At 42.2% G+C, this 26894-nt stretch overlaps 3 protein-coding genes across 7 annotated transcripts in view; 1 reads left to right on the top strand and 2 right to left on the bottom strand.

The window, feature by feature from the left end:
- Positions 1 to 1190: 1190 nt before the first annotated feature.
- CXHXorf38 (chromosome X CXorf38 homolog) lies at positions 1191 to 23895 on the bottom strand. 4 transcript variants are annotated; one of them, XR_013105966.1, is made up of 8 exons: positions 22180 to 23895; positions 21881 to 22015; positions 17259 to 17378; positions 14610 to 14759; positions 13141 to 13320; positions 10315 to 10483; positions 3019 to 3401; positions 1191 to 1596 (listed from the first exon to the last, which is right to left on the bottom strand). XR_013105966.1 is itself a non-coding variant. In XM_034486377.2 (7 exons), the coding sequence occupies exons 1-6, from the start codon at positions 22393 to 22395 to the stop codon at positions 10322 to 10324; spliced, it is 963 nt and encodes a 320-aa protein (XP_034342268.1). In that variant the 5' UTR covers positions 22396 to 23895; the 3' UTR covers positions 1191 to 1596; positions 10315 to 10321. The 4 variants fall into 4 exon arrangements, 2 of the variants coding, with proteins under 2 accessions (XP_034342268.1, XP_034342267.1); XR_013105967.1 differs by having other exon boundaries at positions 10321 to 10483; XM_034486377.2 differs by lacking the exon at positions 3019 to 3401.
- On the top strand, positions 4780 to 5245 carry Mpc1l (mitochondrial pyruvate carrier 1 like). The gene has a single exon (XM_034486382.2). The coding sequence runs from the start codon at positions 4886 to 4888 to the stop codon at positions 5243 to 5245; it is 360 nt and encodes a 119-aa protein (XP_034342273.1). The 5' UTR covers positions 4780 to 4885.
- Positions 23896 to 24227: 332 nt separating the features above from the next.
- Positions 24228 to 26894, bottom strand: part of Med14 (mediator complex subunit 14) — a 77323-nt gene continuing 74656 nt past the window's right edge. For both annotated transcript variants that reach the window (XM_034486374.2, XM_034486375.2), the window contains one exon: positions 24228 to 26350. In XM_034486374.2, coding sequence (XP_034342265.1) covers positions 26277 to 26350 — 74 coding nt within the window. In that variant the 3' untranslated portion in view covers positions 24228 to 26276. The remainder of the gene's footprint in view (positions 26351 to 26894) is intronic.

Here is a 26894-nt window from a genome sequence, read left to right as displayed (position 1 = left end):
GAGACAGGCCACCTGCTTCCTAACATCCCAGAGGGTATGGTATCTCTTCCATTGTGTGCCTGCCAAAAATAAGCACCTTCAAGATAGCTGTCATAGTCAGTTTGAGATGCTATAATGAAATGACTTAGACTGGGTAATTTATAAATAACAGAAATATAGTCCACACAGTTCTGGAAGCTGGGAGGTCCAAAATTTAGGCATTTGGGAAATTCAGCAGTAGATGGGTTTCTCTGCTTCTAAGAATCACCCATGAGACAAGCTTCTGGCAGGCCTGTGAGCAATTTTCATTAGGTTTAACTGAAGTGGAAAAGACCTACCCTGCATGCGGGCAGCACCTTCCAGTGGCCCAAACATAAAGAGCCCTGAGAGAAAATCTTTCTTTTTGCCTGCTTGCCTTTTGTTGTTGAGGGCTGCTGCTGACACCACAGCCACACTGCCACCATCTGTCAGTGATATCAGAAGCCAGTTATTTCAGCCTTCTATCTTGAAGACCAACAACTCTCCAGATATCCTCCAGACCTGAATGGGACTGCTTCAGAGAATCCTGATTAATGTAATATCTGAGGATGACCTTTAAATACCTGATCCTCCTGCCTCTACCTACCAAGGGCTAGATGATAGCATGCACTGCCAGGCCTAGTGACCCCACATCACCTTGGGAGTTAAGTTCCAAGGTGTGAAGTTTAGAGACAGTCTCACTGCAAGAATATTGTTAGTTGACCTCAGACCACCATCTGCCTCTACCTCTTAAGTGCTGGGATTAAATGTGTGTGCCACCACATCCAACTTGAGACATGAACTTTTCAAGAATATGAACATATTCAGTCCATAGAGGTAGGCACTGAAGAAACAGAGGGACATTCCATTAAACTACAGGCTTCAACTGAATCTTCAAGATCACAATCAATAGACAAATTCAGCTACCAGCCAGGCCCACTCTGACAGGTACCCCATAGACGAACTTCTGAAGAACATGAAAGGTCAGGTCCTGCTGATCCTAAGCTGCAGGACCTCCATGACACAGGGGAACAACAGGACATCTGAGGGGAACCCTGGTGATGATCCAATATTGATAATGGAGCAGAAGCCAGACGCCTCAAACCACACCAATGACTCATTTCCATGAACATTTGTGAGTAACGTTGTGTAGACAAGAGTAAACTGTGGAGCACACAGTGACACACTATAGCTTCCATGACAAGGTTTTTAAATTTTTATTTTAGTTTTTTTATTTTCTTGGGTGGAGGTTGCAAGGGTGGAGGGTAAATATAAAGGGAGGGGGGGATGAGTAGATTGGGGCATGATGAATCAATAAAAAGATAAAAAGAAACACTCTTAGAGCCAGGTATGTAATATTACCTCTCAAGAGGTGAAAGCAGAAAGATCAGCAGTTCAAGGCCATCCTCAGTCACATAGTGTATTCTGGGGTAGGGGGAAGGATGTTGGTGTGAATCTAAGTAAAAGGTATACGAGGGAAACAGGGGGTTATCTTTTGCTTTCTTGAGAATATGAAGAATAGTCCAAGTTTCCTGTAAGAGTAGTGCAGTCTTCCAGTAAGTGTAGTCCAGGTTTTCTGTAAATATTAGTCCGGGTTTCCTGTAAGAAAAAAAAATTGAATGCACTGGGACTCACCAGAAAATTGTGTTGGCTTGTGGTCATTCATGTCAAGTAAGATTCTATAGGCCCTGTGACCAAGGACTTCAGAAGAATGTATGACAGTAAATTCTTCCAGACTAAGCTAGGAACTTCTGTATTTGTATTTCTTCCATCATTGTCTGTTGAAGGGTGATAGTGAGCTCACTAGTCATGCTCATGTTGGTGTTTGCTTGAGTCACATGACAGGTGACCTTCTGGTGGGAGCCCACAGAAAAGGGCATGGAAGAAGGAAACATTTGTTTGCCCTCACTCTTGCTGATTTAAATCCAATTTCTTGAGGATTTCCATGTAGACTAAAGACCAGTAGCTCTTCAGGAATCCTCTAGGCTGACACACCCACCCCTATGGAGCAAACAACTCAGATTCTCAACCCATCATGAGACAACCAATATTGGACTATTCAGATCACATCCTGTAAGCCAGGCTATTAAAGCCCATATATATATATATATATATATATATATATATATATATATATATATTCTTACCAGCTCTGTTCCTTTAGAACCCTAATACACTGAAGCCTTTCGAGTGCAGGTACGTATCACTGTTAGCTACACTATGTATGTAAGCTGTATTTATGAACTAGCTGATATGTACACGTACACTAAGTGGGTCCCTTCAGGTGTCACAGTAGGCAGGGAAATAAACCACGAAGAGGTGAGGATGAAAACTCGGTTCAAGCTGACTTGTCAAACTCCTAGAGAATTAGATGGTGGGCAAGTTTATTGCCAGCATATTTAAACACAATATATTTGGGGCAAAGTTTCCTGGTTTAATATAATCTGCAGTACACAAGGGGGCATAATTACATTGAACCTTAACTCAAAATACATGCCATTTTTTCCAAGATAGGTTTTAGAAATAGGCTACCTATATTAGCTTAAGGCAGGATCTGGCCTGGTCTGGGACATACAGATAGCATAGAGGTCTTTTGGGCTATTAGCCACCTCTGGTCCTTGGGGGAGCTCCTGGCTGTACAGGTCATGTGTAAGGGTCATTTAGATTACTAGCCTCCTCAGGTCCTGACTGTAGAAATTTGAGATGTCCTAGCCCAACAGATAATGCAGATCAGACTATCAACTCCAATTCCCAGCCTTCTGGAAAAACAGCTTATATTTCTTTCCCTTTGAAAGAAGGACAATCCTGGGTGCCTGATATTCCTGATTTCCTGGAGATCTGTGGGCACAAGGACCTTTGTGCTCCTAATAATATATAAATAACATTAATTTTTAAGGTTGTTTGCAAATCACAACAGACGATATTAGTATTTTAATGTATATCCAATAGCTTTTTTAAAAAGATGTATTTTATGTGCAGGAGTATTTTGCTTTCATGTATATAGATGCAAAATATTCACACCTTGTCATTGAAGGTCACAAGAGGGTTTCAGATTCCTTGGGACTGGAGTCACGGGTGGTTGTAAGCATCTATGAGGATGCTGGGAATTGAACCCTGGGTCCTCTGCAAGAGCAAGTACTCCTAAACACTGAGCAGCACAGGAACATTGTTGTTACAAGGAGGGCTGACAGGGTAGTGACCTCCCAGAAAAACTTTCATGGTCTGTGCTGATGCTGGAAGCCATGTTGGTGTCTGTGGTCCATGCTACAGCCAGGAGCCAAGCTAGTGTCCGTGGTCCACGCTGTCATTGGAAGCCATGTTGGTGTCCATGGTCCCTGTTGCTGCTGGCTGTTAAGGACAAGGAAGCCTCTTCTGCAGTGCTAGCAAGAACTGTAGACTCACAGCTGAGAACGAGAGGCATAGAAATATTCATGACACCTCTCCACTCCCGTCTTCGCAAAAAAAAAAAAAAAAAAAAAAAAAAAAAAAAAAAAAAAAAAACTAGACAGGAAGCCATTGAAGAGGGTCCTTAAAAATTGTGATAGGGAGGCTGAAGTGTAGCTCAAACACTTCATGATGGTTTCTGGTGGCTGGGGTCAGGTTTAGTGGTGGGGAAGGACTCAATTTTCTTTAAGGGGCTAGCCCCTGGGAGTTTGACCATGCTCCAGTGTGTGTATAGGCAACACTTGGACTTGGTGTATATTTTTTTCATTTTTGGCTGGAAGGTGGACCTGGGAGGATGGGAAACAAGTGTGATGAGGTGTATTGTGTGAAATTCCCAAATAATCAATAAAAATACTATGTTAAAAAAAACTTATAGAAAGCTGTTGGAGAGTAGGGTGCCTATACACTATCAAAATGTCTAAGATTATTTGATTCATGAAGGGAAAAAAACAACCTTTACCCAAGAATCCAGTTTGCCACCAATGATGGGGCAAAGCGACACCCAAGCATCTCCCTTAAAGACACAACTTGGTGTTGCTTCTCTTGTTTTACAAATATAATTTTCTTTGATAACTGAATTATAAAAAAAAACCCACAAATCTAAATTAAGGGCTGGACTCCTCAATATCAACATTGCAGAAGCCAAAAAACAAAAACAAAACGCCCCACCAAGCCAAACCAAATAAACAAACAAAAAACCAAACCAAACAAACAGAAAAAAACAAGAGAGAGGGGGGCCTGGGAAACTATCCTAAAGAAGATTAATCCCAGTAGTAAATCAAATGTGAGTTTTGACTGGATTTTGAGTTTGTCCTCTCTAACAAAAATGAGATAGAAAAAAACAGAGCTAGTATCAATCTCTTAACACTTAAATATGTATTGGACATCAGCTAACAGTGCTGTAATAGAACTGAATACTTATGAGTGGCTGATGGTATTGTAGCCATTGTTCCTAAAGGACAGATACTACAATATTTGGGGGTGAAGTGGCACAGTGAGTATTCAAATTACTAAATACTAAATTTCTGCACCTGTTTGAGAAATTGCATTGTCATGGAGTTACAGGCTGGATGAAACCAAGTAACTGAAGAGAAGCGGGCTGGGTTATCACTGCACTGGGTAGCTTGTAGAGCCCTCAGTGCCTTGCCTTTGCATGGGTCTGGGAGAAGGAGGAGCAACAAGCTACATAAGCCCCTCCTTCCACAGCACATGCGCCTTCCACAGAGGGTGCATGTGCACGGGCCCTGTGGCTACAGCCGTAAGCCACTTCTTTCCTTGCCCAAAGCCTCACGTGAGCACGTCAGCACTGGTGTGCTTTATGGCAGAGGCGCAAAAGCACAAAGCCGCTAGGCCATTGCTGCGTCAGGACTCTGCGACGTTCGCATACCGTGCTCAATTGTTGGCTGGCAGCTTGGCCGTTGGCACTTCTCTGACTGAGGCGATCATGGCGGTGGTGGTAGCGCTAATACGGAAAGCCCGAGATTATATTAAGACCAAGGAGTTTCGGGATTATATAACCAGCACCCACTTCTGGGGTCCTGTGGCCAACTGGGGCCTTCCGATGGCCGCCTTTAAGGATATGAAGGCGCCTCCCGACATCATCAGTGGCCGCATGACGACGGCCCTCCTCTTCTACTCCATGGCTTTCATGCGCTTTGCCTACCGTGTCCAGCCTCGAAACTACCTGCTGATGGCGTGCCATTTCACCAACGTGATGGCACAGAGCATCCAGGCAAGCCGTTACCTGAAGTACCACATTGGTGGTGGAGCCAAAGCCAAAGCCACCAACCCTCTGGCCAAATAAGCTTGATGAGACTGGGGGGTGAGAGGGGTAGCCTGAACCAGACTTTCCAGCTTACAAGCACTGGACTCTATTCCTCCTAAAGAAAAGCCAAGGAAAACTTTGGTTTGCAAACCCGATTTAAACCTACAGTTTGGTTAATTAAAAGCATCAAATTGATATAGAGTGTTGCTTGTTTTGTGAACTGGGAGGGGAAAGGTTTCCTAGTTAAGACGGAAGGCAAAATGGTAGGTATCCATCTTCAAAAGACTTCAGCGTTAGATGTGGGAGGAAGACAAGAGAAAAATCAAACTAGTCATAGCTTTGCTTAAAAAGAAAAGAAAACAAAACCAACCAACCAGCCAACCAACCAAAAAAACCTCTCTAAGGAACAGGCTTTTGGGTGTTCAGAGTGTTTGGTGCCACAGGTAACTTAAAATTTGGTAGTGACAAATCCCTACAACAAAGAGGGTAGGGTTAGGGGCTGTCTTTGTAGAAGGAAATGTTTAGAAGGGTGTTTAAATAAAGGTAGTAAAATTCAGGTTTACATTTTCAAATACTTGAGTTTAAGTGTCTCTTGGTTACCTAGAGCAATAATGGAAGTTGCCATGGAGATGGGATAAAGGACTCAGAATGGTTTCTTGGCTCAGGATGGTTGCTGTCAATTCGCAAAGTTCTAGGTAAACAAGCCTAAATTATAATGCTTTCCCTTTATCCTTTAAAGTAGAAAATTACAGGAGTTTGTGCAGTTGCTGGGCCCTGCCCCAGGGGTGATAACTAGCTAGGGATGGGGGGTGAGGTCACTGGTCAGCAGCAGTGGCTCTGAGTACCCCCTAGGAATTCTCTGGGTGCCAATGATGTATTAAACCAGAGACTTGTAAAGAGGGAAGACCGACATTTTGAGGTACAATTATTATAGCTAGGACAAGCTGTCCTCTGGGGTTTGATCCACATATACCTTGCCTAGGATTTTGCTGAATCTAGGAAAACCCATGTGGTTTCTGGGGGACCCAATACACACATTCAGAAGTGCTGAACCTGCTTCTGATCAAGTTTACAAATTCAATGAAATTCAAACCCCTTCTGAAAGGTTCTGAAGCCATTTGCTCTTGGCTAAAACAGGCCCAACAGTGGAACTTCAGGAAAAGCTGCAGGAACTGTCACCTGCAGCATCCAAACAGGAATCTTATTTGTGGGAGGTGCCTTTCACATTCTGAATGAGGGTAGAGGGTAGGGCACAAATTATAGGACAGGATATTAGCTGCCTGCCGGACTATAACCAGTCATCCAATAATTTAACAAACACTGGCTCACAGTTTATATGGTCTCTATGGCTGGAAGATCTATTTCTAGGTTTACGGGTGTTTGTGGGAAGCCTCAGCTCCGTGTCTTCCTCTAGCAATCTCCAAAAGACTGCTCACGACACAGCATGGCTCCCCCACTGTGGTGTTTGCAAAGAATGGAAGATGAAAGTCTTATTGTGCTGAAGCTTAATCATGAAGTGATGTATCATTACTTTTGCTATGTTCACAAAGTAACTCTGTTACACTGTGGAATACCAGAAGGCAAGGATTACTAGGGGTCACCTGTGGAGGCTGGCTTACCCCACAAGGTTCTGAAATAAAAACTGCTTCTCTGTATCCAGCCAGTAAGCAGTATAGAGACCCGTCTCACAAAGAGCTGCCAGGGAGTGCTCAGCCAAGTCCTTACAGTTACGAAGTGAACTATATAGTAAGATTTTTATAAAAACATTAAAATTTTTTATTTCACTCTCACATGAGTAGAAATTAATATTTAGGCCTGTCTCACAAAGTGTATTTTATAATTTGAATATATTTTAATAAAGGCCACTGTTGAGTGAGTGCTTTTCAGAGCAGTTTAAGTTTCCAATTAACCTAGTAAAGGGAAAGGAGGCAATCTCTGATAATTTCCTTATCTTTGCAACTATGATTTAGCCATTTTTTCTCTACAAATTCTTTCAAACTATCAACCACCTGTGTCCCAGGAGAGGCTAAGTGTAATTTATACTTCTGGATAGAGACCAGGCACTCCAGAGGGAAATGAAGGCAGCCTTGGTAGAAGGCCTGCCCTTCCTGGGTTTCCTCCCCTGGTGCTAGGATTCAAAAGCACCCCTGGAGATGGAGCTACAAAATAGAAGCAACAGCAAAATCCATGTAATCTGACACAGACAGCTTACAATTTGGTATATGTTGCTCATGTGTCTTGTTTTGAAATTAAAAACTGTAACACATTTTCAAAATACATGGATGCATTTTATTATAAAAAAGAATATATAAAACAGAAAAACTCAATTCCTTCTGACTACTGCCCAAAGCCCCAATTCCTCTCAGAGACATAACACAGAAGACTGGGAAAACAAACCATACCTTTCCAGACCTCAGTTATTACAGAACACAAATGGCACTACAGCGCTAGGGATTATTAAATACTTTGCTTTCCTATTTTATTTGCTTTTGGCAGTGCAAGAGCAATCTATTCAATGCATTGTACATTCTGGGCAAGCAAGCGCCCCACCAGTGAGCTGCACTCCACCCTCTCAAACCATTTCTTTGCTTTAGATGCCTCACAGGTAATTCATATCACTGCACTTCAGCATGGGATCATTCTTTAGAATAGTTCTGTGGCATAGTACAAATGTTCTCCACCTTATTTAATAGGTCCTCTACTGGTGAACATCCATTTGGACATACAGATGTACAGTTCTGTAAAAGAGATGCCGATATGCTGATACCTCCGCATTCACATCTGCTTCAGAGCTCTTTAAACAAGGGCCTTCCTTTTTGTTTCAATTCAATAAAATGTTACTACTAGTATAGTTCTCTGAACAATAACCTTTGAACTGTCAGAGTGGCAGATAAAAGTGTCAAGACTGGAGTTCACCACTTGTTAACACTTGTATCTACTTCAGTGTCTGGCACAGGGTTGACACTTGGTGTGTGCTGAATTGATAAGGACAAACTAACTAGACAGGTATAAAATGAAAGAGGTTTGGATCTCCAACTTCCTACAGTTAGAAACCAGGTCTCTGTGGGTTAGTGAATCAATATTCTATGTTTTGTACTTCAGATCTAGTTGGGAATTGGCTTTTTTTCTTTGACAAAGTTGCAAAATAAATGCAAAATCTTGCTTTACTCCTGAAGTCTTCTCAAGGACCTTCACAAATGAAGGGAGAAAGAAATCATAAGACTGAAAACTAAACAGCAACCTGGAAGATTAAATAAGCAACTGCAAGCGCATTGGCATTCATTTGGGTTATAAAGTCAAAATACATGCCAAACTCAGTCTATATTGCTACCCACTCTGGAGGGTCCCAGTGGGGCAGGCAGCTGGCCAGGTGAGGGAGTGAATTCATCTTTGCTGAGTCTTGGCTAGGAGCATTTCTTCTAGGTAGTTCTGGGAACATAGCAACTTCCAGGGTTGGTCTTTGGGGACAGGGAGCTGAGGAATGTCACCAGGGTCTGACATAGGAAGAAAATGTTGTACAATTGTGCCATACCTCGCCTCTTTATGATTTATTTTTATTTTGAAATAGGGGCTCTCTAAGTTGCCCTGGCTGGCTTAGAACTTGGAATCGTCCTCCCTCAGCCTTTGGAGTAGTTGAGGTCACAGGGATAAGCCTTCTCAGATTGCCCTGTCCTCATCCAGGCCCTGTCCATAGCAAAGGGACAACTGACCTTTTCCAGACACCCCTTTTGGAACAGTGGCCTGGGCCCTCCCCTTCTAAGCTCAATTAAACTGTTTTCTAGCCTGCCACTAAGCAGCCTGGCAATCCCTTCCCTACCGTCTCTGGCTACTCTAGCACATATTAACAGTTCTACACTCAGAGGAAATGGTAGAGAATGACCACATTCCCCTTGCCTATATCATTAAGCAAAAACAAATTTTAAATGTTTATTTATTACTTATATCCCAGACCATTCTTTGGCATGGTCAGAGTAAAACTTCCAGGCAGAGCCAGGGGGTAAGCGGGTAGAGTACACCTCTGCCAGGGGCAGAACACTCCCTCACAGACCTAGTCCTCACCATGTAAACAGCTATAGTTTAGGACCAGAAAAAGACTCTCTCCTTAGGAACAGCAAAAAGTCCCTAGGTGATAGCAAAAACCAGCACAGAACTAGTATTTTTGACTGACTACATCACATAATTCCAAGTTGAAATATAGTATCTCGCCGGGCGGTGGTGGCGCACGCCTTTAATCCCAGCACTTGGGAGGCAGAGGCAGGCGGATTTCTGAGTTCGAGGACAGCCTGGTCTACAGAGTGAGTTCCAGGACAGCCAGCCAGGGCTACACAGAGAAACCCTGTCTCGAAAAAACCAAAAAAAATAAAAATAAAAAAAAAATAAAAAAAAGAAATATAGTATCTCTGATGCATTATAGAAACATTATAGAAAGGCCAGGACAACAAAAACTCATACGCTTTGGAAATGTTTCCCTTTTGTGCAGAGAAGGATGCCTGACCTGGAAGCCAGGCCAACTTTCACAAAACATGTCTAGATGTTGTCAAAGGACAATGTAAAGCAAGAGAGAATATTTTCATTTGTATTATTTTGCAGAAAAACAATAAAATAGAGTTATTTATGCTAATCAGCTTTCTAATGGACACTAACCAAGCACGATCAATGTTATAGTAAAAACTAGGTATCCCTGGCACCATTTGAGAGCAGAATGTTTTTTGACCATGTCACAAATGATATATTGGCTCACCTAACACCAGACCTTGACTTCAGGGATATGTGGCTGACCTTGCTACAGAATGTTTCACAGGTCTGTAAGCCACTAATGACAGAACAGGCACTTGGCCTGCTTTGAAAATGTTTGTATGTTTGTTTCAAGACACGGGATTTCACCATGTATAGTCTTGGTTAGCCTTTGTACACCAGACTGCTCTTGAACTCACAGAGATCAACCTGTTTCTGCCTCCCGAATACTGAGATTAAAGGTGTGCACCAGAACACCCAACCTTCCTTTCTAATAGTAAGGGTATAGAGAAGAGCAAGTGAGAGTGTCATATGAGAAGTCAGACATCAAAGGGATGAGGCTATTGTGTCCCTCTTTAACATTCAGTACCTACCCTCACCTCAAGCCTCCCTTTCAGGTGTCTGTCTCCCTGCATCCTTTGAAGTTTGTTTTTGATGCTGTAGATGGAGGGTGTCTAGCTTCTGCAAATCTTCTGTAAGGCCACTTCTAAGATCTGTGTTGCTTCTCAGAAACCCTTTCACCACATCCAGTTGATTTGAGATCTGTAAGAGGAAAGTATATAGAATGCTGTATGGATAATTATTGTAACAGAATTCAATCCAAATGGAATAGGGTAATTTCAAGATTGGCTCCCAGGGCTGCAGGTGAAGCTCAACAGCAGGACCACATTTGGCATGTTCGAGGTACTGGCTTCTAGGTTCACTCTTCCCCTAAACCCCTTGCTATTGTCTATATGTCAACCACAGGACAGAAAATTTGTGCTGGAGAGATGACTCAGAGGTTAAGGGCACGGTTGCTCTTCCAGAGGTCCTGAGTACAATTCTCAGCAACCACATGGCAGCTTACAACCATCTGTAATGGGATCTGACACCCTCTTCTGGTGTGTCTGAAGACAACTACAGTGTACTCATATACATAAGAGCCATACATAAATAGTCCTTTAAAAAAAGCAAACAAATTCTTTAAAACAAGGAACACTCATGCCATGTATGGTGGCCCAAACCTTTGTCCTAGCACTGGGGAGGCAGAGGCAGATGGAATTTTCTGTCCATATTGAATTGAAAGCCATCCAAAACCCTTGCCTCAAAACAAACAGCCCAATACGCGCGCGCGCGCGCGCACACACACACACACACACACACACACACACACACACACACACACAGGAGATACACTTAGCCAGGTATGGTTTTCATGCCTGTTAAAGTTAGCACTAGGAAAGCTGAGGATGGAAGATGACCACAAGTTTCAGGCTTATACCCAAAATAAATAAGACAAAATAAAAAAGTACTCTTCACTCAAACCAAATATGATCACAGAAACATCAGCCATATAGGGGGTGTTTTTTATCACCTCTATTTTTTTTTTTTTGCTTCAAAACTTGAATTTATATGGAAAGTGTTCACTTTTGAGGGTTTGTGCTTGCCTACATAAGTATTACTGATAGAAGATAAATCTATAAAACAGTACATATTCCAAGTCAACAGGGTATGAGGTTAAAAAGTCACCCTCTTTTAAATCTGACCCTAATTATTCCATTCTCTCGTATACATTTCTTCTAAAAAGATGTCATCTGTTTGTATGTATACATTTTTGAAATCACAGAGTATGCGTGCACACACAAGCATTCTGCTTTCCCCCCACCACTCTTCACCCCTCTTTGTCTTCTTAACTGTCCCTTTCTTAGATTCAGGACTTCTAGCTTTATTCTGGGACCCATTTAGTTTAACCAGGGCCATCTGTATGATCTCTTGATTGGGGCTATCCATAGGAGCTTACTTAGATTACCAGGGACTACATTAACTACAGGAACTGACTCTCCCTGAATTTACTAGTAACAAAGAGGTCGAGAAAAAAAAATATATGTATATATATTCATATTCATTTAATACAGGGTTTCTCTGTGTAGACTTGGCTGTTCTGGAACTCACTCTGTAGACCAGCCTGGCCTTGAACTCAAAGATATAACTGCCTCTGTTTCCTGAGTGCTGGGATTAAAGGCTTGTACCACCACTACCCAGTTAAAAAAAAAGTCAGGCTCCTGTTTACTTCAGACTTCCTTAAACATGGGATTCTCTTGCTTCAAGTCTCATTTTATTGGATTATTTTATATGTATGAGTGTTTTGCCTGTCTGTCTGTGTATGAGGCCTGTAGAAACCAGAAGAGGACATCACATCCCCCTGAAACTAGAGTTATAAATGGCCATGAGCCATCACGTGGGTGTTGGAAATCAAACCTGTGTCCTCTGCAACAGCAGCCAGTACCCTGAGCCATCTTTCCAGTCTCCTAAGCCTGATTTTTAATGGCTGAATAATATTCCAATTATGGAAGTTCCATTTTCAATATATTCTGAACCTTTTATTGGGACAAGTAACCATGTGGAATTTACCCTTGCATATATGTGACTCACATAAATGACACTTCTGTTTATAGAAAGAGAAGGCAACTTTTAATTCTGATTGGAGTTTGTCTTAATTTTAGTAGTTAGCCAGAAATGCTATGTATAGAAGTTATACTGATTTAAATCTCCCAACATACTTCTCAACATCTTAGCCAGTATCTCAGAATCTCAGAGTGGTACTATGGGAATGTCTGCACTGGTCTTATCTCAGAACACCTTCATTTCCTGGCCACTGCTGAGCACAAACTAACTAGTACTCCACAGCTCTGCTAAGAGCATCCTTCCTTCCAGGCCAACTACTGAGCTTTTACTAAATCCTTGAGTTAGAGTTCCTTTTCTGTTTTGTGGGGAGGGGTTCCCCTTACATCAGATAATCCTACAAACATCTTGTTCCAGATTCTGCTAAAGCTCTTATGCCACTATTCCACTCTGGAGCACATATTAGGTCTTCAAGCTAAGTATTGAAAGAATATGCACTTCTAGACAACACTCAGCTCAATCAGAAACCTGGCTCTCTGTGTCTGTCCTGGCTGGAGTTTTATGTCAACACAAGCTGGAGTCATTTCGAAAGACAGAACCTCAATTGAGAAAATGTTCCCAGCAGGTTAGTCAGTGGGCGAGCCTGTAGGGCATCTGCTTGACTAAGGATGGATGTGGGAATGGCAGGTGAGCCTGAGTTGTTTAAGAAAGCAGGCTGAGCTCCTACCTCCAGGTTCAACCCTTTCCTCCCCAACAGAAAGTGTCACACCAAGCCGCTGCCACCACCTCTCTTTCCTTCTCACACTTCATCCCTGTACCTCTTCCGGCAACACCTCTTCTTCTGCTGCTTGAAGATACATCTCTTGCAGTTTTTCCTTCAGCAATTCTATTTCGATTTCATGGATTTGGCTCACACTCAAGTAACTTCCTGTTTCAAATTCACACCCATCTCGTTCATCTTCCTCAGGGATGTGAACAGCCCAGTCAGATGTCAAAAGCTGTGGGGTGACCATACAAATCCATCAACAAACTATGTTTTAAAGTTCAGGTTTTAAACTATTTTCATCAATTCCTTGAGAATTTCATATACACACATAATGTATTTTGATTTTAGTCACTTTACTCCCCATAACTTCTCCTGGAGTCACCTGTACATTAAAACTTCATTCTTAGATATATCACTGTTTGTAGTGTTGGTAATGGAACACAAGAGACTGAACTATGATAGATAACTAATCTACCACCCAGCCACACCCCAGCCTCTTGCACTGTATTAATGGAAGTCTTATATTTGAGTGTAGGCCCAAGGACTTGGTTCCATTCCTGCATCTCATAGGGTGAAAGAAGAACAGACTCCCAATAATTATCCTCTGATCTCCAAATGTGTACTGTGAAATGCGCGCGCACACACACACACACAGTGTATGTACACACTGGTGCACACCCACATGGGCACACATGCATACACACAACATAAGCAAACTTTAACAGGAGAATTCTACTGGATTATTCATAGTTTATGACAAAATACCATTACCAAGATCTATTTTGGCCACACACAGCTTTCCCACTTTGTTCACATTATAAAACTTGGAGCTGGGGCTATAGTTCAGTGAGAGCAATGTGTGAGGCCCAGCCCTAGGTTCTTTCCCAAGTAAGCTCTCCAAATAGTAATAGAAAATAGACTAAAGATTAGGAGTGTAGAGTGCTTGCCTGGCATTCACAAGGATCTCGATCTCTCTCTCTCTCTCTCTCTCTCTCTCTCTCTCTCTCTCTCTCTCTCTCTCTCTCTCTCTGTGTGTGTGTGTGTGTGTGTGTGCGCGCGCGTGTGCGCGTGCGCGCTCACGCGCACGCGCTATCATCATTGGCGCATCACTACAGAAATACAATCCAGTTAAAACAAACATCAAATTCGGGCTTCTTTTGTTTGAGAAAGGGTTCTGGCTTCCCAGGAATTTAGCACACAATATAGGCTGGCTTTCAATTCAGAATATAACATAGGTTGTCGCGGCCTCCCAAGTGCTGGGATTTATATGCACCACAAATTCTAAATGACTGACTATGGATGTTTTTGACCCCTTAAGTTTTGTTTATCAGAACTGTTACATGCAGTTTCAGATGGGCAGGATGGTGTATGCCTATGACCTCAGTACTCATTAAGTAGAGGCGGACTGCTGTATGCACATTTGGGGACAACTTAGTCTACATATGAAATTCCACGATAGGCAAGGCTAACAGTAAGATCTTGTTTCCAAAAAAACCCAAATAAATCTATGAAGATTTTTACCTGTTCTATTCTGGAATATACCGTTACAATCTCTGGAATATTCTTGAATTCGTTTAGAAAATTTTGGATCTTTATCTGAAAATCTTGAAGCCAAGTAGATGAAACTTTCATCTCTGAAGAGTGCATTATTTCATTTCGACACTTAATAACCTATATAAAAAAAACGAAGATAAGAGCTTTCAAAAGTCAGGAATTGTTTGGAAAGAATTAAGGTGTATAGCATTGTTGGAAGAGGTGTTTCACTGGGATCAGGCCTTAGTTTTTCAAGGGATCCATGCCCCCAGTATGTTCTCCACCTCCTATGTGCAGCTCATGTACACGCTCAGCTGTTCCTGTTGCCAAGCCTTTGTTCTAGCATCAGACTTAACCCACTGAAACTGTAAGCCCAATGAAATGTTTTCCTTTATATGTTGCCTTAGACTAGAGCAATAGAAAAGTAACTCATACCAACTCCTACAAGTTGTCCTTTGATCTCTACATGTGCATAATGTAAGTAAATATAATAACAACAAATTGGACATAATCAACAATTTTTAAAAGCCTTGTAAGTTAATAGGGTAAACTGGGACCATGTAGCTTTAAAAAGCAGTTACAGAAATACTTTACTAAATTACAAAATTGACCAGTATGGTCTGGTATCCAGAGGACGAGAGCTGGACCTTTCATGAGACCACTGCATGATCTGGCACAATGGAGCCTGCTAGCCCCTAAGTCAGGTTAAAGGCCTTTGTGAAACTGGTTATATGCAGGTAGAAAGATGAAGGCATAAGGGACCAGCATGACCTGGAGAATGGATGTCTCCTAGTATAGAACCCCCAGGACTGAAGTATAGGGCTTTCAGTGATTAACCGCAACCATCTGGAACTCCAGCTCCATGAGATCTGATGCCATTTTTAGCCCTCCACAGGCACTAAGTAGGCATGTGGTGCATGTACATATTTGCAAGCAAACACTCATATACATATAATAAATGTCGAAAATTATAAATAACTATAATAATGCTGTAGACTCAGGTAGGACAAATAATACCTCTCTCCTTTGAATTTTTCTACCTTGGTGGTTATTTGGGTAGCAATGGGTTGAATAATTCTTTACCCTTGACAGTATTCTATAGCCAAAGTCTGGCCTGTTGTCCCACTTTATTTGTCCTACCCGAGTCTAAAGCATTATTATAGTTATGTCAATTTGACATAAGCTGGAGTCATTTGGGAGAGAGAACCTCAGCTGAAAAATTCCTCCACTGGACTGGCCCGTGGTACATTTTCATGATTGACATGGGAGGGCCTACTTCACTGTGGATGGTGCCATCCCTTTTGAAGTAGTAGCAGCATCCTTCCATGGCTCTGCATCAGCTTCTGCCATGACTTCTCTCAGTGATTGACTGAGCTGTGGAACTATAAGCCTTTCCTCCATAGGTTGCTTTTGATTATGATGTCTGATTACAACAATAGAAATCCTAACTAGGACAAAAATTGGGATCAAGTTCAGAGGTACAGTGGTCATTGACAGGACATCACGTTTCTTCCTGCCCCGACTTTGTTCAATGATGGACTGTGCTAGAGAACTGTAAGGTAAAATGAAGCCTTTCCTCTACAGGTTCATTTGGTCATCACAGCAATAGAAACCCTAAGAAAGTTTTTTGTTATCTTTTTTGAAAAGTTTGCATCTTTCTCCCAAATGTCTTAAAATATTTGGCAAGCATACTGGCTCTAAACACAAACAACCACACACACACACACACACACACACACACACCTTCACCTTACATTTTGAGATAGGGTCTCTCAGTGAACTTGGATCCTATTGCCTCTGCTCTTGCCCCAACACTAGCATTAGATATGTATTTCCACACTACGCACTTACATGAGTGCTCAGGATCTGAAATGAGATCTTCATGGTTAGATAGCAACCACTTTACTGACTGATCCGTCTCCCCAATCCCACAGAACTATTTTTATACAGAAAACTTCTTTACTTTTGTTTAGGGCAGAGAAGATAAATCTGAGTTCAAATGGCCAAATGTACTGTGATGTTTTGAATGAAAATGTCCCCTTATAAGATCATAGGATTGTGGCCTTGTTGGAGTAGGTGTGGTCTTGGAGGAAGTGTGTCACTGGGGGTGGCTTTGAGGTTTCAAAAAGTCCATTCCAAGCCTAAAATTCATCACTTCTTGTTGCCTGCCAATCCAGATGTAGAACTCTCAGCTCCTCCAGCACCATGTCTGCCTGGATGCTGCCATGCTTCCCTCCATGATGATAATGGACTGAACCTCTGAAACTGTAAGCCAGCCCCAATTAAATGTTATCCTTTCTAAGAGTTGCCTTGGTCATGGTGTCTCTTCACAGCAATGAACAGTGATTAAGATCAAGCACAGTAACATAGTGTCAGAAAAGTAATTCTAGAGAAGTGTAGGGTTACTGCTTGATTATACTCACATTCAGATTCTTGGGACATGCGGGGCACACAGGAAATAAGGTCCATGAGCTGCTTAGTGATGCCAACTTTGGGCTCAAGTCTTTGCCATTGCCTCTCTGAGTGCTGCTAAGCTGCACCTGTGTGGCTGGCTTATTATCAGAGTAGGTTCATTGTAACCTTCCTAGTGTTGACCAGACTGCATGGGTAGACAGTTCGGAATCTGACAGCTCTTACCTCTGTGACCTTCTTCCGATCAACCACAAAGTGATCGCAGGAGTTGATGAGACTTAAAAGAGCAACTGCATCACATTCCTCAGGTCCTCGCTTGTCAGTCAGTCCTCGGGGCATGAAGGCCTATAATAAGAGAGGTACTAGGTCATCTGAGTGTCCCCCGAACCCTGAGTGCTACAGAGGCAAATTCTTTCCCCAGTTCCTAAATGATGACTAATGGTCTCCTATCCTCTGAAGTTTCAAGCAAGTGAGTTCAAAATGCCAAGGGGGAAAAAGACCTATCTATCTAAGCAGAGCATTAATGGTAGGGTAGCACTATCCCTCTGCAATATTACATACAGCTGAAAAATGGCTTCCTTCTTGTCCTTTTGTGTTGCTTTTTTGAGACAGGGTCTCTCTCTATAGTCCTGGCTATCCTGGAGCTCAATATGTAGGCCCTGGATGGTTTCAAATCCCTACCTAAAGGTATGTTTGAAAGCAAACACAATCCAGTCAGGAAGCAGCTCTGATACTTTCTACAGGATTATTCATACTGATATTCCAAAGGCTGGCAGTAAGCACAGGGAGAATTGCTGTTATGTCAAGAGAATACCACACTTGAGCCTCCCATATGTACTCAAGACTAACACAGGGTCCTCATAATCTTTCTCTGGTAGCTACAGAGCTTAACAAAGAAGTGAATTTACCCACGTAACTAATATAAGGAGACTAAAGAAAGCCAACAGCCCAATACAGCTGTTGTTGAAGGGAAAACACAGACAGTCCATCAATGCCTCTGAATTGGCCTGGCTTTCTGTACTCTCCCGGTGTAGAGTAGATTCTATCCAACATGTTCATGCTAATACAAACAATTGTCTTTGCCATGTTAGTTTTATTCTGGTAATTATTTCCTTTCTTTGGGAACCAGAAGCTAACAGGGAGCCTCTATTGCCTCCTTACAGCACTGTACACCTACATGTGTCACTCAGTAAACACATAGCAGAGAAACACCTACAAAAGTCCCTTTGTCCTCCACTATCTCTTCACTGAGGAGCTAGAACTGGAGAAATGAACCCGGGCAGGCCATGCCGCCTCACTGGCTTGGCAGTAAGTGTAGAGTTTACTAGAACGATACCAAGAAACCTCCCCAGATACCAAGAAACCTCCCCAAAGTATTCTACAAGGAAACAAACTCACCAAAGTCCTATGTGAAAGGCTACCTATCTCACTGTGTGTAGAGCTAGCCAGAAGTCAAGAACATGGGTGGCCACGATCAGAATCTAGGCAGAAGATGAAAAGGTGTGCTAGAGAGGTGGACAGGAGAAGCACTCCAAAAACCCTGCACAGGTAGTAACCTGGAAGGCAGCAAGGGGGAAGAGATGAAAGTAGAATGATTCTAGGGAGAGGTTGGAGATGCAGCCCTATGGTAGAGTACTTATATTGCATGCATAAGGTCCTGGATTCTCTTCTTCAGTATGGCAAAACCATACATAGGCATAAGAAAAGGAGAGTACTCTTTGATTGGGAATCAGGTGGGTAAATTCCACTGTAGATCTAAATGCCAAGTTCTGAGGAGATACAGCAGAGGGGCCAGGGAAACACCTGGATATGCACATCTGTAGCTCTGAACTACAAGGGCAAGGCTAGGGTCATTGCTAGACAGGCTAGAGGAGGAGGAGGAAGGATAAGGAAGAGAAGGAGGAGAAACAGAAGGAGGAGGAGGAGGAGATGCCACAAAGGCAGGGGTGTCTAAACCCAAGTGGCCAGCGGTGAGTGGAACATACCTGATAGATAAGAACGATGAAGCTAGGAGCTATGCTGCATACCTGTAAACCTACAAGTAGTTGAGAAGTAGAGGTAGGAGAACCAAGAGACCAACCTGAGCTACATATAGACTCAATATGTAGCTCATATTGGGGGTGTAGCTCAGTGTTAGAGTGTTTTCCTAGCATGTGTAAGGTATTGGGTTATGTTGCCAGCCTTGAAAGGAAGAGGGAGAAGGCTGGAGAACAAAGGTCACAGATGCAGGCAGGGCAGGGGCAGGGGCAGGGGCAGGGGCAGGGGCAGGGGCAGGGGCAGGGGCAGGGGCAGAAGCTAGGGTTGCATGAGTTGAAGCACATGTAGGAGCTAAGGAGTAACAGGCATCAAGTCCTCAAGGAAGTTCTGCTAAGAACACGTATAAACAGCTGATAGATAAATGGGCTGATTAATAAGCAAGAAGGGATGGATTCTGAAAAATCCCCTCCCCACCAACTTTATTTTCTAATTATTTTTCAAGTAGTTATAAATATAGCTCCAATGAGCTATGATATACCCCTTGAAGTATGTAAGCAAGAGGTTTTGAGTCAGATAGTTTTAAGCAACTATCACTATGGGCAGAACCTGAAGGCAGGAGTGGATGCAGAGGCCAAGGAGGGTGCTGCTCACTGGCTTGTTCCACATGTCTTCCTCAGCCTGCTTTCTTATAGGATCCAGGACCACCAGCCCAGGGATGGCAACACCCACAATGGGCCGGGCACTCCCCATATCAATCACCGAGAAAAGGCCCTACCGGCTTGCCTCCAGTCTGATCTTGTGGAGGCATCTTCTTTACTTGGGTTCCCTCCTCTCCAGATGGTTTTAGCTTGTGTCAAGTTGATGTAAAACTAGCTCGCACAAACTAAGCTAATAGTAAAGCTGTTTGTATGGTGATGGGATTGAGCAGGAAGCAGAAGAGTGGACAGCTAAAGATTTAAGGGATGAGATCCAACACATAAGTGGAAGGACAGGACAAATGGGAAGTCACTTTGTAGCAGAAAGAAAGCCACACATAGGTAGAATTATAGACTTAAAGACAAGAAAATCTGTGTTTAGGGCATCCATCAACTCCATGAAGCATGAGCAAAGCTAGAAGCTGGGAGGAAGGAGGGAAAATGGGAAGAAGAGCTTGGGGATGGAAGGCAGGAACAGATAGTTCTAGGGACTGAAGTCAGCAGAGAGGCATTAAGGCTCAAGATCAAGAATGAAGTGAAATCAGTGAGTTCCTTTCTGAACTACTTCTCTCAACTACAAGTACATGGTGTTGTGTGGGCCTGAGTTGGGCCAAGCAGGTTCAGAGAAAGAAAACAGTGAAGATGATTGCAAAGGAGCGGTCATAATGGGCAATGGGAACTAGGCAAAGCCAAGCAGAAGGAAAGAGACTACCCAGGACTGAGAATCGGTAGAAGGCAGGGGGCAGGGTAAAGTGTTTGGGGAAGAATATGTGGACAGAAATGGGGTGTGGGCACCCATTACTATGTGAGGGTAGAGGATGCTAAGCCAGGGAACCCAGGAACTGAGATGATAAGAGTTAGAGCCAGAATGCATACACAAGGTTCAAACTAAGTGGTTGACAGGTGGCCAGCAACAAAGGAAAAGGCTGGCAAGAGTAGGGGGCACAGGCTTCAGAAGTGCGTCAATACTATGAATTCTGTATCACACAAGGTGAGAGTTTTGTTCCTTTCAGGTGTCTTCCCCCATATGGTATAGATAAAAGAACTTGGCAACATGATACTGGTGGTAAAAAAAACAGTATTAGTGGACGAGGCTGGAGATGTGGCTTCAGTGGTTAAGAGGATTTACTGTTCTTCCAAAGGGCCGGAGTTCGGTTCCTCACGCTGGGAGTCATAACCACCATCACTCCAACTAGGGCACACAACACAGGTGGCATACATTCTTATTTTCCTAAAACAGGGTCTCTCTATGTAGACTACAGTGACCTCAAACTCAAGAGATCTGTCTCTACTTCCCAAGTGCTCAGATGATAAGCAGGCACCACCAAACCAAGCCCAATACTTTTAACTCTTAAAGAAAAGAAGAAAAAGAAAAAGATAAGGAGGAGGAGAAAGAGGAGGAGAAAGAAACGGAGAAACCAGAGGGAGACCTGACATACAGTCCAAGAAATGCCCCCTCTAACTGCTAATAATGGGATTGCCCATACAGTAACTCCCAAAGTCAATTTGTGTTAGGAAGCTACTTCTGACCCCTCCCTCCACTTACTACACAGCTTCTAGGAAGCATCAAGAAATCAAAACAAATTCCCCAATCTGACTAGGCATTAAGTTACAGTGACAGACTCTAAACACAGGCCTGACAACCCCCACGTCACAACAAACATTTCAACCTTCTAAAACTTTACACCTTAGCTAGGCATCCTCCTGTCACTCCACAGCAAAAATAAGCAGCTCAGTAAAGCACACCTCGGCCCCTCGGCCTGTATTGGTTTTCCCCTTAAGACGGGGTCTTACAATATGTAGCACAGAATATCTGCAAACTTGCAGTGAACCTGCCTCAGTCTCTCCAGTGGTGGTATTATTTTTAACACATGGGCCACTGCACTTGGATTCACGCTACATCTTTCCCCAGCATCTCTTATTGGAATCTTAAGTATAACTTTCCAAAAGCAAAGCTTCAAGTGCCTGCAGGAAGCGAAGAAACAGAAGCTTCTATTTTACTGAGCTTTGATGGGTCCACTCTAACATCCCCTAACCACTAGACTCCAGAGAACCAACCAATCATCTGGTACTTTCTGTACTTCCTGAAGTACCAGTTTACACTCAAAACCCGCCCTCCATCCTGGGGCACCAGGAGAAACTTCATCTGCTTTCTTCCAGGCTGCAAGTGCTTACCTTGGCTACCTCCCAAGGGTCCACGGGCCAGAGGCCAGGCCTGCAATTTCCCCAGTGCACGTCTCCATTTCTGTTCATGTGATGCCTCAAGATCTCGCGTTTCCACTCTGTGCACACCTGACACTGAGGCTGAAACTACAGGGGGCAGAGGTGAGGTGGGACCGGGATGGGCGAGGCAGCAAAATAGGAACACCCCGGAAGTGGTAAGTAGCCCCGCCCCGCGAAGGAAAAAGACAGCAAGCGCACGTAATTGGGGACAAGCTGTGGATAAGCGCCCAAGTCCAGGGCCAGTAGCTCACCTGACGAGCGCGAGGGCTGCACCGGGAACCGCCGCGGCAGGTGGCGTGGGGACCAAGGCCAGGGACTGCAGCCAGCAGTCCACGATGGAAGGAGAGCACTTCGCGGTCTATGAAACCCTGCAGACAGCTGCGTAGCAGCAGCAAGCAGTGTCCTGCTTTCACCCAGTTTTTGTATTCGGCGCAATTGAGGCGTGCTGCCAGCTCCGACACCACCATGTCTTACTCCTGAAGGCGTGGCCGGCAGTGCGTACGCACGGCACCCAGGAACGCTCCCACGCAGCGCAGGCGTAGCCCAACCCAGAAAACGTCCAGGCGTTTTGCGTCGCTGTGCAGTGCACACTTCAGAGGCTACCGACTGGCCACTCTTTTCAGTTCCAGGAAGCCGCAGCTCCACCCCCCCCCTTAAAGGAATCGCTTTGGTTTGTGGACATAGATCGTTAAGACTAGTTTTAATTTTCATTCCCCTAATACCCTGACAACCCTCGAAACAACCTTATCCCCTCCAGATGTGCTGATCTTTTTATGCTCCACCTGAAGTGGGGAGGAGGGGCTATTGTGTTGTGTGGCCCCCTACATATGCTAACGAGACACTAGGGCCAGAAACTCAGTAATTGGAGCACCTGGCAGAAGCAAAGGGGACAATGTATTTCCTGTATTTGGAAGGAGGACTGCACAGCCAGAAGCTTGTAGCCTCCAGAAAAAGGGTAATTTAACCTGCACAGGGAAGTCATATGCTACAGAGATCAGAATGCATTAGATTGTCAACGTCATGTTTTGGATGCTTTTAGTGAGTTTTTTTTTTTGACCTTGGAAAACACGTTGAAGTGGACTGTAATCAAAAGACCCTGAAGGAACACTGTAAACAAAGAAACCTTGCCAAGACTGCATGGCTCACACAGCACAGGCAATGTTAACAAACATTAGCTCTGGGTTCAAACTGCCAATTCTTTGTGGTTTGATCTTGGCTGATCCTAATTTTAACATAAGACATTATTTAGTTCTTTGTACCTGTTTATCATCTGTAAGAGGAGGTTATTAATACTTACCTCACAGTGTAGGGAGGAGCATTAGAATAATGTCTGGCACACAGTAAGCTTTAAGTAAATGCTAGTTCTTATTTCACATTGACCCAAATATGCTCTTTCATCCACTACTTACAGTATTGGACATTTTAGCAAACCACTGGACAGTTGGAAGTGGGGACAATTTATAAAAAACAGAGACCAGATGTGATGATCTGCAGACTCAAAGTACAGCAGGCTCTTAATTTTGTGTTGCTAATCTCAACATTAGACCCATGCAAAGCAAATCCAAATACCCCATTCGATCAAATCAAATAAAAAAATTGCAAAAAAAAAAAACCCCAATGAAATCTACATTAGGATTTCCCTTTTTATGACTTGTCATCATAAAGTCTTTGAAAACTTTTCTGTAAGTATGAATTTTATATCAAGGACAACTGAAAGTGGGGACTGGGAGTAGGAAACATTCCTGTTTTCCCAATACTCAGAAGTGGATCACTTGGATTTAAGAGGTTCAAGGTCAGTCTGGGCAACATTGAAAAGACCCTGTCTTATTTTTTAAAAGAAAGAAAAAGAAATGTAATTGGTATTTCTTTTGAAGGGGAAAAAACATGGCGGAAAAAGCATGTGTGCCTACCCTTAAGTCAGTTCAGTCCCTGCAGTTACTAAGTGACCATATACTTCTCTTAACTCGAAAAGTCCTTTTATACATTTTGAAATGAAATTTTTGCAGATGTAAAAGGGAAAAGGGTGAATTAGGACTGATGTATTCTTTTAGGGTTAAACTAATACTAAGGGAAGATTACAACCCAAAACATCTTCACCAAAGAGAGCTGGTAGTTCTCTGAAACTTGTACAAATTTTATTTATTACCGTAAATACTAAAATCACATTGAAAACACCTTAAAATCAAGTTCCAAACCACCTACTAGAGAAAAATCACTATGATATCCAGTTTCTTTGATTGAATCTGGTAACAAAAGAGGCAAAAGACATGGTTCGTGATAAAAGTTACGATTCAAATGCTAAGTATTTCCAAGCTTTAATAAAGTATATACCAATTCCAAGTACCAAGCATGATATCAAAATTCAAATTCATTGGTTTACTCTTAATAAGCATCAAAATCAAATTCTGTTCATTGAATCCCATCTTACTTGATTTACACAATGCACTCAAAGGAGAGTTATATTTAGGAAAAAAGTAGCCATTGAATGCATCATGTATAAAAATGCATTTAACATTTTAAAACCACACTTAAAAGAGAAAATACCTGAAAAGTTAATTCTATTAATAAAATTATTTGAAACAATATCATCCTGCAGATAAAAATACATTTCTTGTATATACATGTAGATTTCTACATGAAAGATAGGATTCAGCTCCAAATAGAAAAGGATTGACTCCTGATCAAGACATCTTAGATTGCCAAACCCATGTGATTAGTACTGCAAAGAGAACTGAAAATACAAGGAGAAAAAGGTTAAGCTAAAGGAAGAATAAAAGTTTAGTCACCTACTCTGGAACAGTGGCAGAGTTGGGTGAAAAGCAGGAGATGAAGGCAGAAAAGAGACAAGACAAAGAAGGCCTCAACTCTGACTGCAAAGGGAGACTCAAGCCAAGTTGAGAACACATGATATAGTTGCAGTAAGATACTTAAAAAACTAGAATCTCATGATTATACTTGTAGAAGCTCAATCATCATAAAATGTAAATCAAACATCTAAAATTTTATCAAGGATCATAATACATTGTCTAGATAACTCAGCATGATATTATCATTTTAAAAAAACACACAAAACACGAATTTGACCAAAACGAAAAACTGCTCCAAATAACATCAAGTTATCAGAAGACATTAAATCAGACCATATTCATCAAGCTTTAAAAAAGTCCCTGACTGGCTGCAAGAGACAGTACACACAAAAAAAAAAAATCCTATTGAGACCTGCCAGTGCCAGAAACTCCACTGAACACTGGACAGGCCCTGCACTGTGGACTTTTCAAATGACTGGACTAGGTTGTGTCCAACAAAACGTCCTATCGTTTTGCTGACAATGGATAAAATTGAGATTGTTTAGAACAACCCCAAATGGGCTGGGGAAGGTAAAAAGTTAAATAAGATAAAAAGAAAAACTTCATGCAGACTAAAGCATTCATGATTTTTGTTTCCTAGTTAATGCTGTGTGCAGAAGTATACCTTAAAAATAACATTTTCCTACCAAAAAGGTTCCCATTTTCTCACACATGAGAATTACATTTGGGATCCATGATCATTATAAGTCACTGTCTCTTTTCAAAGACAAAGCTCTTTCAGTTTATCCAAATCCTATATTGAAAAACAACTGAGGTGCTAAATGTTATCACCAGTCAGGTTAGGAATGTCTGAAGAAACTAACCTTAAAACACAAATGTTTTTGGTCAAATTTCAGACATTATATATAATTAGAAAACTGACTGGCCTCACCAGGTTAATGATGAAGGGAGGCCCTAAGAACTCTAGAGAGCTTATACACACACAAGTGTCTCTTTTATATCCTAGTTTTATTAAATATTGCTTTTTGGGATGTGTTTAACAGCTCCCAAAACCATTTCTGAGTAAGGATTCAAAGCGGTCATATTAAAATACAGCTCCAATATAAAGTTTGTCACAGTTTTACAGTATTCAAAACTGACAGACCTGCCTTTAAAAAAAAAAAACAAAATAAAAATCAAAAAGAACCATTACACCCAAAACATAAGAAAACAATTAAATAAACAAGTTTGGCATTTTCATTACTTTATAGTATAAAACAGAATATTAAATCTATTACTGGCACGCAGACACTGATCTGTTACCTACTTTGAAATGTGTTGCATTTAAACACACTATACAAGTTCACTATAAAAAAAAAAAAAAAAAAAAAAATGATGGTCTTTTTGATGAAGTGCACCCTGAAAATGTTGCCAGTTTAGAATATTTAGCTCTTAAGGTTAAAAAAGTCCTTTTCCTTTTTAAAACTGAAGGCTGAATTCAGCCTTTTTTTGTGTGTGTTTTGTTTCATTTGTCAGCCTTCCTGGTTTAAAAACAATAGTGTCTATGGACGCCCACCGGGGGGCAGTGTAAGATTAGCCATTAAATCACGAACAGCTGCAAATATTGTGCATTCACCTGCAACAGAGAAAAATGGTCATTAGCTATTCGCAGTACAGGAGAGACGTTAACACACCAGTGAGGGAAGGGATGGTTAAAATCTGTCACAAATTTAAAATGAAAGACTCAAGTATTTTCAACTATTCAGATTTTAGGCACTGGAAGCTGGTGTGGCATAGCATATATTTCGGTTGGGCTTTGTTTCTGTCTCAGAAAGAAACCTGAAGTACGCGTCAAGTTTAAAGAGAGAGAGAGAGAGAGAGAGAGAGAGAGAGAGAGAGAAAGAGAGAGAGAGAGAGAGAGAGAGAGAGAGGCTTTCAGTGCACAGAAACGGTGCCACACTGGATAAGACTTTAACAGTCTGACTTTAGAGATGAACGAAGCATTTTGGATGTAAGGATAGTTCTAATTTATATTTGTGCATTGGTTATGACTTCGGTGATGTCCTTCCCACTAAAGCTGCACAAAAGGTCAGATAAGACTGTGTCCGAAACGTTATAGAAACACTACTGTCCAATAAAATGTTCTGTGGCAAAAGACATGTGCATGCTCAATAGAGCAC

The sequence above is a fragment of the Arvicanthis niloticus genome, chromosome X (genome assembly GCF_011762505.2).
Source record: "Arvicanthis niloticus isolate mArvNil1 chromosome X, mArvNil1.pat.X, whole genome shotgun sequence".
Taxonomy (NCBI): Eukaryota; Metazoa; Chordata; class Mammalia; order Rodentia; family Muridae; genus Arvicanthis; species Arvicanthis niloticus.
Note: the sequence above shows the minus strand (reverse complement) of the source record. Positions and strands in the feature narration are given on the sequence as shown.

Coding starts and splice junctions, on each gene's coding strand:
- CXHXorf38 (XM_034486377.2), bottom strand. CDS start 22,395: ATGGTGGTGTCGGAGCTGGCAGCACGCCTCAATTGCGCCGAATACAAA. Junction 17,379..21,880: donor ACCCTTGGGAGGTAGCCAAG/GTAAGCACTTGC, acceptor CTCTTATTATAG/GCCTTCATGCCCCGAGGACT. Junction 13,321..14,609: donor TATATTCCAGAATAGAACAG/GTAAAAATCTTC, acceptor GTCACCCCACAG/CTTTTGACATCTGACTGGGC.
- Mpc1l (XM_034486382.2), top strand. CDS start 4,886: ATGGCGGTGGTGGTAGCGCTAATACGGAAAGCCCGAGATTATATTAAG.